General features: G+C 43.4%; 1 protein-coding gene across 2 annotated transcripts; it reads left to right on the plus strand.

Annotated features, from left to right (window-relative positions):
* Positions 1 to 1,986: 1,986 nt before the first annotated feature.
* Positions 1,987 to 10,389, plus strand: ZNF26 (zinc finger protein 26). Of its 2 annotated transcripts, none has more exons than XM_080649694.1 (4): positions 1,987 to 2,311; positions 4,146 to 4,272; positions 4,533 to 4,628; positions 6,755 to 10,389. In XM_080649694.1, the coding sequence occupies exons 1-4, from the start codon at positions 2,102 to 2,104 to the stop codon at positions 8,104 to 8,106; spliced, it is 1,785 nt and encodes a 594-aa protein (XP_080505820.1). In that variant the 5' UTR covers positions 1,987 to 2,101; the 3' UTR covers positions 8,107 to 10,389. The 2 variants fall into 2 exon arrangements, with proteins under 2 accessions (XP_080505820.1, XP_080505821.1); XM_080649695.1 differs by having other exon boundaries at positions 6,758 to 9,864.
* The last annotated feature ends 5,187 nt before the right edge of the window (positions 10,390 to 15,576 follow it).

Below are 15,576 nucleotides of genomic sequence, written 5' to 3' on the forward strand. Positions count from 1 at the left end.
CCCCAGAAGAGAACTTACCTAATCCAACAGTACTAATAAAAGGAATGAAAATAAATAAAATGAGGAATTTAGGGAGAAATTAAATGCAATTATGGAAAGAGAAAACAATGAATATAAAAGCAGGAATTAAAATAGGAAAAGCTGCCGAAACCGGTTTGGCTCAGTGGATAGAGCGTCAGCCTGGGGACTGAAGGGTCCCAGGTTTGATTCTGGTCAAGGGCAAGTACCTTGGTTGCAGGCACATCCCCAGTGGGAGGTGTGCAGGAGGCAGCTGATCAATGTTTCTCTCTCATCGATGTTTCTAGCTCTCTATCCCTCTCCCTTCCTCTCTGTAAAATATCAATAAAATATATTTTATAAAAATAGGAAAAGCTTACCTTGATAAATTCAGCTTTTAAAAATAAAATTTAAAATACTATAAATTTTTATCCAAAAAAGGGAGAATGAGACATTATGCTAAGTGAAATGAGTCAGGCAGAGAAAGACAAATAGTGTATGATCTCTTATACATGCATTTTCATTTTAATTCAATTCAAAGTATTTTCTAATTTCCCTTGTGATTTCTTCTTTAAGTTTAGGGGCTTACTTAAAATTGTGTTTTTTAATTTCCAAAAATCTGGAGACTTACTACATTTTTTCTGGGGTTGGTTTCTTATGTCCCTGTTGTAAGAAAAGGTATGATTTCAATCCTTTTAAATTTACAGTGGTCCACCATAGAATTTATCCTGGAGAATGTTCCATGTATACATAAAAATTATGCATTTTCAAGTCTTTTAGTAGTGTTCTCTGCCAATTGCTTTGAGTGGATTTATAGTATTATTTGAATCTTTTCTGTTCTTGCTAATTTTGCTTAGTTGTCTGCTTTTATTTTTAAATTTCCTTTGCTTTGGCTTACTCTGTTGTTCTTTAATGACTTTTTGAGAATTAAATACATTTGTGTTTTTTTTCTGTTACAATTACTCAGCATTATGAAATTTGTCAACACTGCTTTAAGTTTCTCCCATAAATTTTTACATAGCGTTCTTTACATTTTGTCTGCATTTTCATTCACTGTTGAGTAGATAGCTTTTTAAAAAAATATTTTCGGACAGAAAGGCCTGTTAAAATTATGCCATTATAGTTTCATTGCATTTTTATGAGAGTGGGTCGCTTGATCTGTGTCGGACCGAGAGAAGCATGTTCATGTCTCCTATTATGGGTGTACTTCTATTTATTTCTCTCTTCGCCTACTGTACTTTCCCCTTTATGAGGTTGGTAACTGTATTACTTGGTGCACTGATAATCAAAACTGTTTTATAGCCCTAATTGGTTTGGCTCAGTGAATACAGCGTCGGCCTGCGGACTGAAGGGTCCCAGGTTCGATTCCGGTCAAGGGCATGTACCTTGGTTGCGGGCACATCCCCAGTGGGGGGTGTGCAGGAGGCAGCTGATCGATGTTTCTCTCTCATCGATGTTTCTAGCTCTCTGTCCCTCTCCCTTCCTCTCTGTAAAAAAATCAATAAAATATATATATTTTTAAAAAACTGTTTTATAACCCCGGGATCTGCAGCTTGCAGCCTCACAGTGCCCTGCCCCTCTCTGCTATGCCTTGTGGTCTACCTCTGTCTTGTTTTGACCTCAAGACCTGAGCACGCCTGCCGCTCCAGCGATGCCAGCCTTCTCCCGGGGCTGCGTGGGCTGTGCGGGAGCTGGGACGTAAGGGTGCCCTGGACTGACCGGCCCGGGCTCCCGCGGAGGCCCGCCCGTTGTCTGCCTTTCCCGTTAGGTCCCAAATCTCTGTCCCTTCCTGCCTCCCGGTAGCCGGTCCAGTTCGTTGGACGCTCCGCAGAGGATTCTGGGAGATGTAGTTTTCATCCCGGCCTGTCGCGCCCGGCTCTTGGACGCATGACGTACTTCCGCGTGCGCCGCCCCGCGGCCGTGATCGGTACGCGCCTGTGGTGCTGTTCCTGGCTTGTTGTCAGTGTACACCCGCGGTTGAGGGGGGGCGTTCTGAGTGTCTGTGGCCGCGGGTTCGGCCATTGCTGACCAGGATCTTGTCCAGCGGAGCCCTCCACGGTCCGTCCCATCGTGGACGGATCCAGCCCGGCCTCGGTCCTCACGCATGAGGGCTGCGGGACTGTACGAACTCATCTCTCGGTTGCTCTATCCAGGCTCGGAGGTCGCCTCCCCGCGAGGGACTCGGCCCCGGAACCTCGCTCTGTGGGGGCGCGGGTGGAAGCAGCAGCGAGACCCTCAGGGTTCGGTGCTCTCCCCCGCAGCCTGCACGGAACCGCACGGGATGGCCACCCAGATCCCGGCAGCTGCGTGTTGGGTAAGTAGGGACTTGCTCCTTTTCAGAGCTGACGGCGCTGGGCGCGGACACGGTCATCCCTGCACGGTCACATCCAGGGCCTGGACTCACGGGCTGCCCCAGACCCCACCCCGCTCCGACTCTGCATCTCCGGAAACATTGTCTTCTGGCATTTTGTGTCCGGGTCCCTGTCCTTCAGCAGTTACACTTTATTGCCAGTTGCGGACCCTGAACTCCGAGGGAAATGAGGGTCCCTGGGGCTGGGGCTGGGGCTGGGGCTGGCGGTGCAAAGATCAATTATGCAGGGTTCTTGTTTTAGAGGAGCTGTGGTCTGGCGCGGGGCGGGGAGGGTAATCAAGTGAACATTGGGCATAGAGGCAAGTGAATGAATAGGGAGAGGAGTTTGGGGTGCAAAGCAGAACGAAGCAGGTTTGGAGGAAGGGAGAGTGAGTGGACCACCCGGACTGACGGAGTGAGCAAGAGGGGCGACTCCAGCCATTGCTGAACTGACATGGAGCCAGGAAATGATGCTTACAAACTTGCCTAACCCCACAGACAAGACCAGGCAAGGACAGCACCGAGGAGTGTTCCAGCCCGGGGAGCAGTTAGAAGACGCGTCCAGGCACCGGTGTGGTTTTGTGGTATTTAATATGCACTGCCTGTAGTTCGGTCTGTAGCTCAGTGGGAATTCTCAACTGGAAATAAACAGACCAAAGGCACCTCTGATGGCGTTAGCTCAGGATGTGACTGAACAGGGCCCTGGAGAGGATCCGGCAGAGGACTCAGAGCAGTGACAAGGACAGGATGGCTATGAAGGACTGGAGTGAGCGCAAAAGACATGAACGTTTGGAGAACGTGTTTGTTTTTTTTCTCCCTGTAATTTGAGGAAAGAGTACTTAATACAATGGACTGTCCTATAACTTTTTTTTGGATAAACTTCCTTGTCTCAGTTGACTATGTGTGTATGTATAGGATTCCTGTTACTTTCCTCGTATTTTTCTCTAGGAATATTGACCAGAGTTAATAATAAATGAGATTAGGTTACAGTTTGTGCTGTTCTTGCCTGGCATTGTCTGTGGGATTATGTAAATTTGTATGATGCTCTGTACCCATCATTTCCTGGCTCTGCATCATGTCAGATGTGATGGGAATTTGCTGTTCCTTGGGTCAGTGATAGGACTGACTTGTAAACATAGTCTGAGACCATTACCTTTTGGAGTTGCTATACCTTTGGTACTATTTCAGTTTGTTGTATGATCATTGACTAGTTGGTCTGGCTTTCCTAATTATTTCTGGGCCAATGTTGGTCAGTTTTATTTTCCTGGAAACTTTTCCATCCCTTCTATGTTTTCAAATTCATGGGAATAAATTCATAAATACAGTTAGTTCTGCCATCATGTTAGCTTTACTTTTTTAATTAATTTTTTTAATTGGAGAGATAGATAGATAGATAGATAGATAGATATAGATACAGATATACATACATGGATTGGCTGCCTCCTGCACGGAAACCCTGACTGGGAATCAAACTGGTCACCTTTTGGTCACAGGATGACACTCAATCAACTCAGCAACACTGCCTAGGGCTCATGTTTGATTTTAAAGTGTGAATTTGTTTCAACATAGTTGATATCTTAGCGAACAATGGGAGCTTTCTGATTTTAGACAACTTCTTTGCACCACTTTACGATAAGCTGCAGCCCCTCTGACGCCCGGACCATCAGGTCTTTTTCAAGGTAAAGTGCCATATTTATTGTAGCATTTATGTACTTAACTATGAAATGTGGGTAAAACTGCTACTCCTACGTCCCCTAGGGTAACTGCATCTGATTGAATGGGGTATGTGTTATTTCAGGAATTATTGTCATTCAAGGATATATCTATGGACTTCACCTGGGAAGAATGGCAGTTACTGGATTCTGCGCAGAAGTACCTGTACAGGGATGTGATCCTAGAAAACTATCGCAACCTGGTGTCTGTAGGTAAGTACAGCTTCTCTGTGAACTCAGACTCTGAGTCATAAGTTGCCATTCCTTGTCTTTTGTTGATTTACCCCGGGGCCTCAGAAGTACTTGATGATTATGGGCATGAATTTTAGAGGTCACGTGTTCATCCCTGTTTGGTTATCACCTGCTAATTGTAAACTTTCCCCAGGTACAAATGAGCAGTGTCATGTTGTAGCTCCTGATGTCTCAACCGCTAGCAGTTTGTTCCAGATCCTTTGTGATTTTTCCATTAACAGGGTATCATGGTACCAAACCTGATCTAATCTTCAAGTTGGAGCAAGGAGAAGAGCCGTGGATAAGAAATGCCAAAGTTTCTCATCAGAGCTGTCCAGGTGCGTGAGTGGGAACCAGGAAGACAGGAGGTGTGGGAGTACACAGGGTGCCACTCAGGCAGCACTGGGTGTAGACACTTTTTTTAAAAAATATATTTTATTGATTTTTTACAGAGAGGAAGGGAGAGGGAGAGAGAGTCAGAAACATCGATGAGAGAGAAACATCTATCAGCTGCCTCCTGCACACCCCCCACTGGGGACGTGCCCGCAACCAAGGTACATGCCCTTGACCAGAATTGAAACTAGGGACCCTTCAGTCCGCAGGCCAACGCTCTATCCACTGAGCCAAACCGGCGAGGGCGGGTGTAGACACTTTTATCTCAAGTCCCTGAACCACGGGGCAGTGGGGTCGGGGGGATCCTGCTAGTTCCTCAGGTAAGGAAATGGTTGCCATTCTGCCCATGTTTAGGCTTTAGACCCCTGGCTCTGTGAGGAAGGTGTGCCCTCCTTTTGTACATTCTGCTCAAATATTGTTTTCTGGGTTCGTTTCTTTCCTTCTAGCACCTTCTTTCTCTGCCTTCCTTCCCATGGTCGTGGACCGTCTCAGGCTTCCAGGCCTCTCACTTGGTGTCACTCATGCCTCCACTTCCCTGACATCTCTTTTCTCCTTTGTGGTCACAGTTGAATCCCTTAGACTTTCCCCACAGTCTTTTACTTCCTTCTCTTGCCTTGACTGTCTTCGTAGATTTTATTTGCCTTCTTCTCTCTTTTCACTGATCACTTTGAAAGTATAACTGTTTCTTTCCTGGGCACTTTTTTTCTTTTCTTTTTAAATTCTCACTCAAGGACATACTTAGAGTAAGGGAGAGAAAGAGAGAGAGAGAAACATCAATGTGAGAGAAAAACATTGATCAATTGCCCTCCACACATGCCCTGACTGGGAACTGAACCAGCAACCTTTCTGTGCACATGACGACACTCAACCAACTGAGCCACTCCGGCCTGGCAGGCACTTCTCTTAGAATTCTGAAGCCTAACCTGGTCTCCACTGTATTTTTAAGTGATTTTATCACCATAATAATAATTCCATGGCCCCTTTTTCCTTTTGAGTTATCCAAAGGAGTTTATTTCCCAAATTTGGCTATAACTATTAAAAGGCTCTTCCATTCTTAAATTTTAAGCTTTTTTCTCTCCCAGTGTTATAACATAAAAATTGACCTTTTCATCCTCTTTTTCTTCTGTAGTCTAGTCCCAGGTCTGACGTGCTTGCAAGAGAGTTCCCCTGTACTTTCCACTCTTCATTCTCAGTGTCAGAAGTGGGAAGTAATTTCTTCTGAAATCACTGCTCTCCCTCAGTTTTCCTGTTGCTATGATTATTGTTCTTGCACTTCTAGTCTTGTAGCCTTGCTCTGGGGCTCACCTTGGGCACCCTGGGCTCCTTTGCTAATCTAGGTACTGCTTTTGTTTCTGTTGGCATTTAATCCTTAGAGGAATGGAGTGGGAGAGAGAGATAGAAACACTGATGATGAGAAAGAATCATTGATCAACTACCTTCAGCCTGATCGGGGATGGAGCTTGCAACCCGGGCATGTACCCTGACCGGAAATCCAGCTGTGACCAACTGGTTCATATGTCGACGCTCAACCACTGAGCCTCCTCGGCTGCCTAGATCTGTATTCTCTCATACTTGGATAACTCAACATCTTAGCTGTATTTGAGAACTCGAATATTCCCCTTAGCTGTTGCTGCTAGATTTATTTTCATAAGCATCCTCTTACTAGTCTGAGAATATAAACAAGTATCTTAAAACTCTGGTTCAACCAAAGTAAACAATAAGAATTTATTGTCTCAAATGACAAGTTGTCTGCCATCGGGCAATAGCTCCGCAGTGGCTTAATTCAGAAGCTTGATGATGTCAGGGATCAGTGTTCCAACTCTCTCCCCTCTGTTATCCCTTTTGTCACTGCTAATTTGCTACCCATTTCCACAATGGGGCTCGGTTTGGTTTGATTCCGTTCCTTTCACCCCCATGCTTATATCTCTGGCGCAGGTGCATTTGGCCAATATTTCTTTGAACCAGTGTCAGAGGCCTGTTACCCAGAGGAAAAGACTCACTATATGGAAGTTCTAAAACTTACATTCTATATTAAGTTCATGTTATGATTTTAAAATATTTTTCTTTCTAGAAGATTGGAAGGAGTGGTACCAGAAGAATCAAGATGAGCTTGAAAGTGTTGAGAGAAACTATGCTTGTAACGCATTTGGAAAACTTCATCCGAGCAAAACCCAGGCTTCTTCAAGACAAAGACTCCATAAGTGTAACACACTTGGAAAAAGTTTGACACAAAATTCAGGTTTAACCAGAAGCTATCTAAGAAAGAGTCCTGATAAGTTTCCTGGATATGAACAGTCATATTTTCTTAAGCATCAAAGAGCTCACAGTACAGAAAAAAACTGTGTATGTGGTGAATGTGGGAAAGCTTTTCGTTGTAAATCACAGCTCATTGTTCATCTCAGAATTCATACAGGGGAGAGACCTTACGAATGCACTAAGTGTGAAAGAGCCTTCAGTGCCAAGTCAAACCTTAATGCTCATCAGAGGGTTCATACAGGAGAAAAACCCTACTCATGTAGTGAATGTGGCAAAGTCTTCTCTTTCAGGTCACAGCTCATCGTCCATCAGGAAATTCACACAGGAGGGAAACCTTACGGTTGCAGTGAGTGTGGGAAAGCCTATAGCTGGAAGTCACAGCTTATTTTACACCAGAGAAGTCATACAGGAGTGAAACCCTATGAATGCAGTGAATGTGGGAAAGCCTTTAGTTTGAAGTCACCATTTGTTGTACACCAGAGAACTCACACAGGAGTGAAACCCCATAAATGCAATGAATGTGGGAAAGCCTTTAGGAGTAAGTCATACCTCCTCGTTCACATCAGAATGCATACAGGAGAGAAACCTTATCAATGCGGTGATTGTGGGAAAGCCTTCAATATGAAGACACAGCTCATTGTCCATCAGGGACTTCACACAGGAAATAATCCTTATCAATGCCGTGAGTGTGGGAAGGCCTTCGGGAGGAAGGAACAACTCACTGCCCATCTGAGAGCTCATGCAGGAGAGAAGCCCTACGGATGCAGTGAATGTGGGAAGGCTTTCAGCAGCAAATCGTACCTCGTTATACACAGGAGAACACACACAGGAGAGAGGCCCTATGAATGTAGTTTCTGCGAGAGAGCCTTTTGTGGGAAGTCACAGCTCATTATACATCAAAGAACTCACTCAACAGAGAAGCCGTATGAATGCAGCGAATGTGAGAAAGCTTATCCTAGGAAGGCATCACTCCAGATTCACCAGAAAACTCATTCAGGAGAGAAACCTTTCCAATGCAGTGAGTGTGGGAAAGCCTTCACTCAGAAGTCATCCCTCAGTGAACATCAAAGAGTTCACACAGGAGAGAAACCATGGAAGTGTTCTGAATGCGGGAAATCCTTCTGTTGGAATTCAGGGCTCCGTATACATAGAAAAACTCACAAGTGAAATTAGAATGAAGTAGAGGTTAGAAACATTCTAATAAAACTTGGTCCTTAGGAGACTTCAGATGATAATATAGACAGAATATGTAAGCAGGCAGTCCTAAAAATTCACTCGTATCAAGTAAGTCATATAAGAGAGAAAACAATCATATTTGTAATGACTGTGCAAAAGATGTTAGAAATAAGTCATGTACAAACTTGATAGATGAGACTAACTGAAGAAATAGAAGGAACTATATCAAATGTGCTGGCATCATTATGAAGATGTAATTTTGAGAATTCATATTAAGAACACTTTATAAATTTATTAAATTGGGAAAGCATTTTCTCATAGAAAATGTGTTAAATGGAGAGTTACATTCCAAATTTGAAGCTATGTTTTAGAGTGAAGTAAATAATTATAAATGGTAGACTTTCACATGGTGGAGTATAAAGGTTTTTATTTTAATATGTAAATAAAATGTCAAGATAAGGGACATATTCTGTAGGTTAAGGAGTATTTAGGGTGACTTTCATGAACAGCACTGAATAGCATTTTTAAAACTATTTTTATTGACTTTTAGAAAGAGGGAGAGAGAAAGACATTGATCAGCTGCCTCCTGCATGTTCCTCAGCAGGGATTGAGCCCACAACCCAGGCATGTGCCAGCAACCTTTCAGTGCACAAGACAACGCCCAACCGACAGCCATGCTGGCAGGGTCTCAACAGCACTTTTTAAAATTTTCTCTTATTTTTCAGTGTAACTTGTTACACTTAATAGTTTGTGGGGTAACATCCCCCAGTATTCTTCCTGTTAAATGATAACTCTCAGTATTGTCTCTCTCTCTTAGCTATATAGCTAATATAATGTGGCTTTTAATAAATGGAACGGTACGGTTCTCACTCCAAATGAGTTCACTTGTTCAGGAGTCTACGTGAGTGGGTCTGGCAGTGATCACAGGGCTGCTGAAGAGAATTCATTGTAATGAACATGGAGTATATTTTAGCAGGTCAGTGTCCATTCCCCTTGATTGCTAAGAGGTACTTTCTCTGCAGAAGTAAGTACCTCTGTGTGTGCATCCTGTGGTGTCTTTCCCACTAGCGACAGGGAGGCATTATTCCCATTGTTGGGTAATAGTAGCCTCTTTTCCAGGATTTTTAATTTAATTCAATCTCACATGAACCATAAAGGAAATGTGGGAACTCCTATGTTCTTCTCCCAGAATTCTATTCAAATAATCGATTCCTGCTGTATTGATATCCTAGACTAACTCTGAATACTGTCCCTTTTTGATCCTGGTTTTCTGGCTCTATGGGTGCTTCTTCGTATCTTTTTAATAAAAAAAAATTTTTTTCAGTTAAAGTTAAGGAGAATGAGTTTATCTTTCTTATAACGGCAGGGCTTTAATTGATAAATTGTTGCTCCAGAGTAGTGTATAGGTAACAAAATGTTAGAGAAAATTTTTATCCCATAATATGAAATGGTGGTATTGTTTGTGTACACCAAAAAGTTTGTGGCCCCTGATATGATTCTGGGAACTGTGAGGAGCTATTTCCACAGAAGAACTTTAAATTTATGAGGAAATATGGGACAGGAGATGAGATGGATACTTCTGGTCATATCAGCTCTTAAATTCAACAGTGACAGACTTGAAGCCCTGAAATTTCACCTCAAAGCAACTCTTGTGACATTAATGAAATAACTGCTTGCTCATAGCTGTAGGGTTCAGATAGTGGAAGGCAAATATATGTATATTTGGCTTGCTGAATTAAAAAAGTCATCCATTTCAAATGCTCATTAATCCCTTATGTAAACATGCATTGGTCTAGAAAATGTCTGATAATTCGAGTAGAGCTATCTGAGGAATCGGAACAGCTTAGCAAGCTCTGATAATTCACACTGTATGCTCTTCATTCAGGGACACAGACTACATGTTTGCAAACTACAGCCCACTGGCCAGCTGCAGTTTGCTGCTAATAGCAAGAGTACCGAGATAAACGGAATAATGGATGGGTAAGCAGGAAAGATTTGGAAGATTCCATTTATCCATATTGCTGAAAATGAGAAAGCATACTGTGGAGAGAACACCTAGGTGTGGCTGGACAACAACTGCTTGTTAAAGATGTTAGGTGTGTGACTTGTACATCCAATTAGTTATCTCAGCAGAAATACTACCAACCTGAACCGAAGGGGACAGAGACGGGTTGAAATGAAGGAATGCTGTGGGACTTCTGAAATGCTACAGGCAGGAAATAAGCTGATAGAGCTATCTAGCTGTAAACATGAGTTAATTTTTTTAAATGTTTTATTTTATTGCTTTTTTTTTATTGTTTGAAGTATTACAAATAATAGTACATATGTCTTCTTTTTTTTCCCCCATTGACCTCCACCTGGCCTCCCCTACCCCCCAGTACATGCAAACATACATGAGTTAATTTTATTTTTAAATTTTTAAAAAATATGTTTTATTGATTTTTTTTTTTTTTTTTTTTTTTTTACAGAGAGGAAGGCAGAGGGATAGAGTTAGAAACATCGATGAGAGAGAAACATTGATCAGCTGCCTCCTGCACACCTCCCACCGGGGATGTGCCCGCAACCAAGGTACATGCCCTTGACCGGAATCGAACCCGGGACCCTTCCGTCTGCAGGCCGACGCTCTATCCACTGAGCCAAACCGGTTTTGGTGGGTCCTCAAACTTTTTAAACAGGGGGCCAGTTCACTGTCCCTCAGACCGTTGGAGGGCTGGACTATAGTTTAAAAAAAACAAACTATGAACAAATTCCTATGTGCACTGCGGGCCCGGGATGAGTCGGCTGCTAAGCAGTACAGGCAGCGGCATCCGGCAGGCCGGATAAATGTCCTCAGCGGGCCGCATGTGGCCTGCAGGCCATAGTTTGAGGATGCCTGGCGCTAAGCCATAGAACAAGCCTTAAAATTTAATACTGGGGTCTTATGAAAAGGAAACTGCAACCAGCCAGAAAATGAGCCAAATCTGGGGTAGTTAGAGCATCCAAATAAATCATAACAGGTTATAACCCACAGAATAAGGACCCATCCTAAATAATAAAAGGGTAATATGCAAATCGACTGAACAGCGGAACAACCAGTCGCTATGACGCACACTGACCACCAGGGGGCAGATGCTCGATGCAGGAGCTGACCCCCGGTGATCAGTGTGCTCCCACAGGGGGAGCGCTGCCCAGCCAGAAGCCGGGCTCATGCAGCGGTGGTGTGAGGGACCCTCTCCCCGCCCCCTCCACCCCACGCACAAATTTTCATGCACTGGGCCTCTAGTATATTTATATTGATACTAGTGGCCCGGTGCACAAAATGCGTGCACATCAAAAGGGGATTAATTAGAGGAAATAATTTAATATTGCTATTTGCCCTTTCTCTATAATAGAAGTGTCAGAGATGAAAGAAAATTAGTAAAACGTATATGAAAACCTTCCTCCTGTCAGAGTCTGGGGCGCACCATGGGACCCAGAGTCAAGTCCCCGCCCACCCACATGCGCCTCAAAATCGCATGAGACCGAGACCCGGCCCGCCCACCCCCCTCATTGGGATAGATCCAGACCTGGCAAGTCCCACCCTTGTCAAGCCCGCCAGGCAGGGAATGTAGCCTCAGGTCCCCTGACCCGGTGCCAGGATGGGGGGGCATGGCCTGAGGTCCCCCAACCCAGACCGGGGTGGGGGGGCATGCCTTGAGGTCCCCCGTCAAGCCCCTCCAGGTGTGGGACATGGCCTGGGATCCCCTGTCAAGCCCTCCTGGGCAGGGGGCATGGCCTGAGATCCCCTGTAAAGCCCCGCCAGGCAGGGGGGGCGCAGCCTCAGGTTTCCCAGCACGGCACCAGGAGGGGGGAACAGCCTTAGGTCCCCTGTCAAGCCCCAGCGGCAGGGGGGTGCAGCCTCAGGTCCCCCCTGGGCGGGGGGAGCGGCCTGAGTTCCCCCAACCCAGCACTGGGGGTGCACCTTGAGGTCCCCTATCAAGCCCCGCCAGGCAGGGGGGCGCAGCCTCAGGTCCCCTGGCTTGGTGCTGGGGCGGGGGCATGGCCTGAGGTCCCCCGGCCTGATGTTGGGGCGTGGGGAGCAGCCTGAGGTCCCCTAGCCCAGCACCAGGATGGGAAGTGCACCTTGAGGTCCCCTGTCAAGCCCTGCTGGGTGTGGAAGGTGGCCTGAAGTCCCCTGTCAAGCCCCCCGGGGGCGGGGGAGGGTGTAGCCTGAGGTCACTGCTGATTGCTTGTTAAGGCTCCTAGTGGGAACTTGGCCTCAGCTGTGGGTGTGATGGAGTGGTGGTTAATTAGCACATTCCCTCTGTATTAGATAGGGTAAGTGTATAGGGAAGAAGGGAAAGCTCTCCCTTACCGTGGCATTTCACTTCATAAATGCCAAAGGAAAGGCAAGAACCATGAATGCTAAAACTAGGTGGGTGAAAGTTTTATGGGAGAATATTTCATTAGTCTCAACACATCTGCCCACAGAATATTTATTAATTAGAATTGGAAAAATAATAACTTTACAAAAGACAAATATGGCACTTAACACCTTAAGCTACCAGAATTAATATTGTTATTACTGGTACAAACATAATATTATGAAATTCCTGATATGATTCTCTGAGAGTACAACATCACTTCTGTAGTATTCCTGCCAAAAATGCAAAATCTGAATCTAAATTGTGAGGAAATAGCTAACAAACACAAGTTGAGGTCCATTCAGCATGAAAATGGGATACACTTTAAAAAAAAAAAAATGTTGAGGTCATGAGACAAAGTCTGCTCCAGTGTAATGTAACTAACGATATTTGACATTGGATACCAACCCCAAATTTTGTTTCTGGGACATTATCAGGACAATTGATGGAATTTGTATAAGTTCTGTGTAGTAGATAACATACTGCATGTATGTTACTTTCTTCACCTTGACTCAAACCAAAAGGGCAAAGTTATATTGTTCAACCATATAAATATATGTCTAAGATAACTCAATATTAGTGTTTATTAATATATTTATCTTGTGAAAATTAGTAAAGGGAATATTCAATAAAATGGCGTCAGGAGGCCAGAGGGGGAATCTCACACAGAACTACTTGATGTCATTTACAGGAAGAATCACCAATTACAGATCCCAACAAAAAAGATATCTATTGCATCTCTTACAAGAAATCGAGAAACCGAACACCCCTGTAGCTCAGCCAATGAAACCACCCTCCCCCTGCACTCTTGCTTCTCCCCAATGAACTTTTGTTCAAAACTATTCCTCCCAACTTCTTCCTTTTCCTCCATAAATTAACATTCCTTTCTTTTGCTTGTTTAACTTGCCTGTGGCTTTTGCTATAGCATGCTTGTCCTGAATTAACCCATTTTTGCTGGCAAAGTAACTGACTTTTATTTTTAAGACCAATAATCATATTAACCAGTTAATGTAGAAATAGATTAATATAAAAAAACACATTACTACCCAGATAGCTTAAGGAAAATATTCAATACATTTCAGCAATTCTTGATAAAATTCTTAACAAACTCAGAATGAAAGGTAACCTCATTTTAAGTTAATAAAAAACAACTGCCAATCCCACAGCAAACATCATAATTAAAGTAAAACTTTAGAAACATAAATTAAGTCAGGACCTACTGATTCTATTTCTCATACTATTAAGCATTGAACTGGCATCCTATTCAACGCAATAGAACAAAAAAGGAAAGATTAACAATTATATGGACTGGAAATAAAAAGGAAGAATTATTGTTACTTCATTTTATTTTTAAAGAATATTTTTATTTCAGAGAGGAAGGAAGAGGGAGAGCAAGACAGAAACACCAATGATGAGAGAGAATCATTGATTGGCTGCCTCCTGCACACCCCCTACTGGGGATCAAGCCCGAAACCCAGGCATATGCTCTTGAACAGAATTGAACCCGGGACCCTTCAGTCCGCAGGCCAATGCTCTATCCACTGAGCCAAAGCAGCTAGGGCAAGAATTATTGTTATTAGAGGCAAGATCTGAAAAGTGATTTTAGCAATGTTGCTAGGTACACCTATATGCCAACTGTCTTAGTCTGCTGTGGCTGCTGTAATAAAATACCACACACTGCTTGCCTTAAACACAGAAATTAATTTATTTTCTCACAGTTCTGGAGGCTAGAAGTCCAAGATCAAGATGTCAGCAGGGTCAGTTTCTGGTGAGAACTCCCTTCCCAACTTGCAGACAGCCACCTTCTCACTGTCTTCACATTGCCTTTCCTTGGGTATGTGTCTAGAGCAGGGGTGGGCAAACTTTTTGACTCGAGGGCCACAATGGGTTCTTAAACTGGACCGGAGGGCCGGAACAAAAGCATGGATGGAGTGTTTGTGTGAACTAATATAAATTCAAAGTAAACATCATTACATTAAAGGGTACGGTCTTTTTTTTTTATTTCAATAGTTTTATTCATTTCAAACATTTTAAAGAAGAATGTAAACACTATTATAATTTGAAACTTCAAAAAATGGAGGAATCATAGCACAATAACATACCTTATATTGAAGATGGCAAAGGCAAAATAAAATTGCCTAACAAAGGAAAGGTACAAAAGCCTTTCAAATTAAACTTAAATATAATAAAATAATTTAAAACTAAAACAAATAGAAAAAAACAAAATGTGTAAACAGTAAATTAAACATTTTCTTTAGTGCAACTTCCAAATTATGCCCGGGACGTAGATGTAGATGGCAATGTAGACTGGGTTGAAAGGTTTTTGGTCTTTAAAACATCAACTTCAGTGGGAACAGTGTTGTTGGTCTCCTTTTTTAGCTAATGCTCTGATACTGTGCTCTCCAGGGGCGTGTCTCCCTACATCACCACGATAACGTGTCTCCGCATTCCCAGGGTGATGTCGGGGGACGCGTCCGCGGGCATTACAAGGAGCCTCTGGAAGATTGAGAGGTTGCTCCTTCTACTGAATGGGGGATATAAATCCGCCCACTCAGAAGGAGGAGCTGCGGCCGTGTTTCCCGATGTTGCCATGTTAACACTGCTGCTGGTGAAGGAGCGGAAAAAACTGAAAGATAAGCTCAGATGCTCATCTACTGAGTCACACTGGCCGGGCTGGAATGCACATTTAAATTTTTTCTTTTCATCTTATTGAGGTGATTACTCTTTTCCGTGGACTTATTGATAAGGTGATACTAATGGATAGCCAGATCATCTTTGCATTTCTAGAATAGAATCCACTTGGTTATATAACATATTTTTGTAAGGTATTGCCAGCTTCTTCTGTTAATCATTTCCCAGTATTTTTGCATGGATAGCAGTAATTAAGTTTTGTCTACGCTTCCTCTTTAAGTCATTACATTTGTTGATTTTGGTGTCCTTACGCTATTTAATAAATACAAAAGGTTCCTCCTAATTCCTCAGGAACTATTTACATCTAATAATTCTCTGCTGGATGTCTGAAAGAATTCACCAGAAACTCAATGACTGATGCTTTTCCTTCTTTTCTCTGTATTTTTAT

This window comes from Plecotus auritus (genome assembly GCF_963455305.1).
Source record: "Plecotus auritus genome assembly, chromosome: 13".
Lineage (NCBI taxonomy): Eukaryota > Metazoa > Chordata > Mammalia > Chiroptera > Vespertilionidae > Plecotus > Plecotus auritus.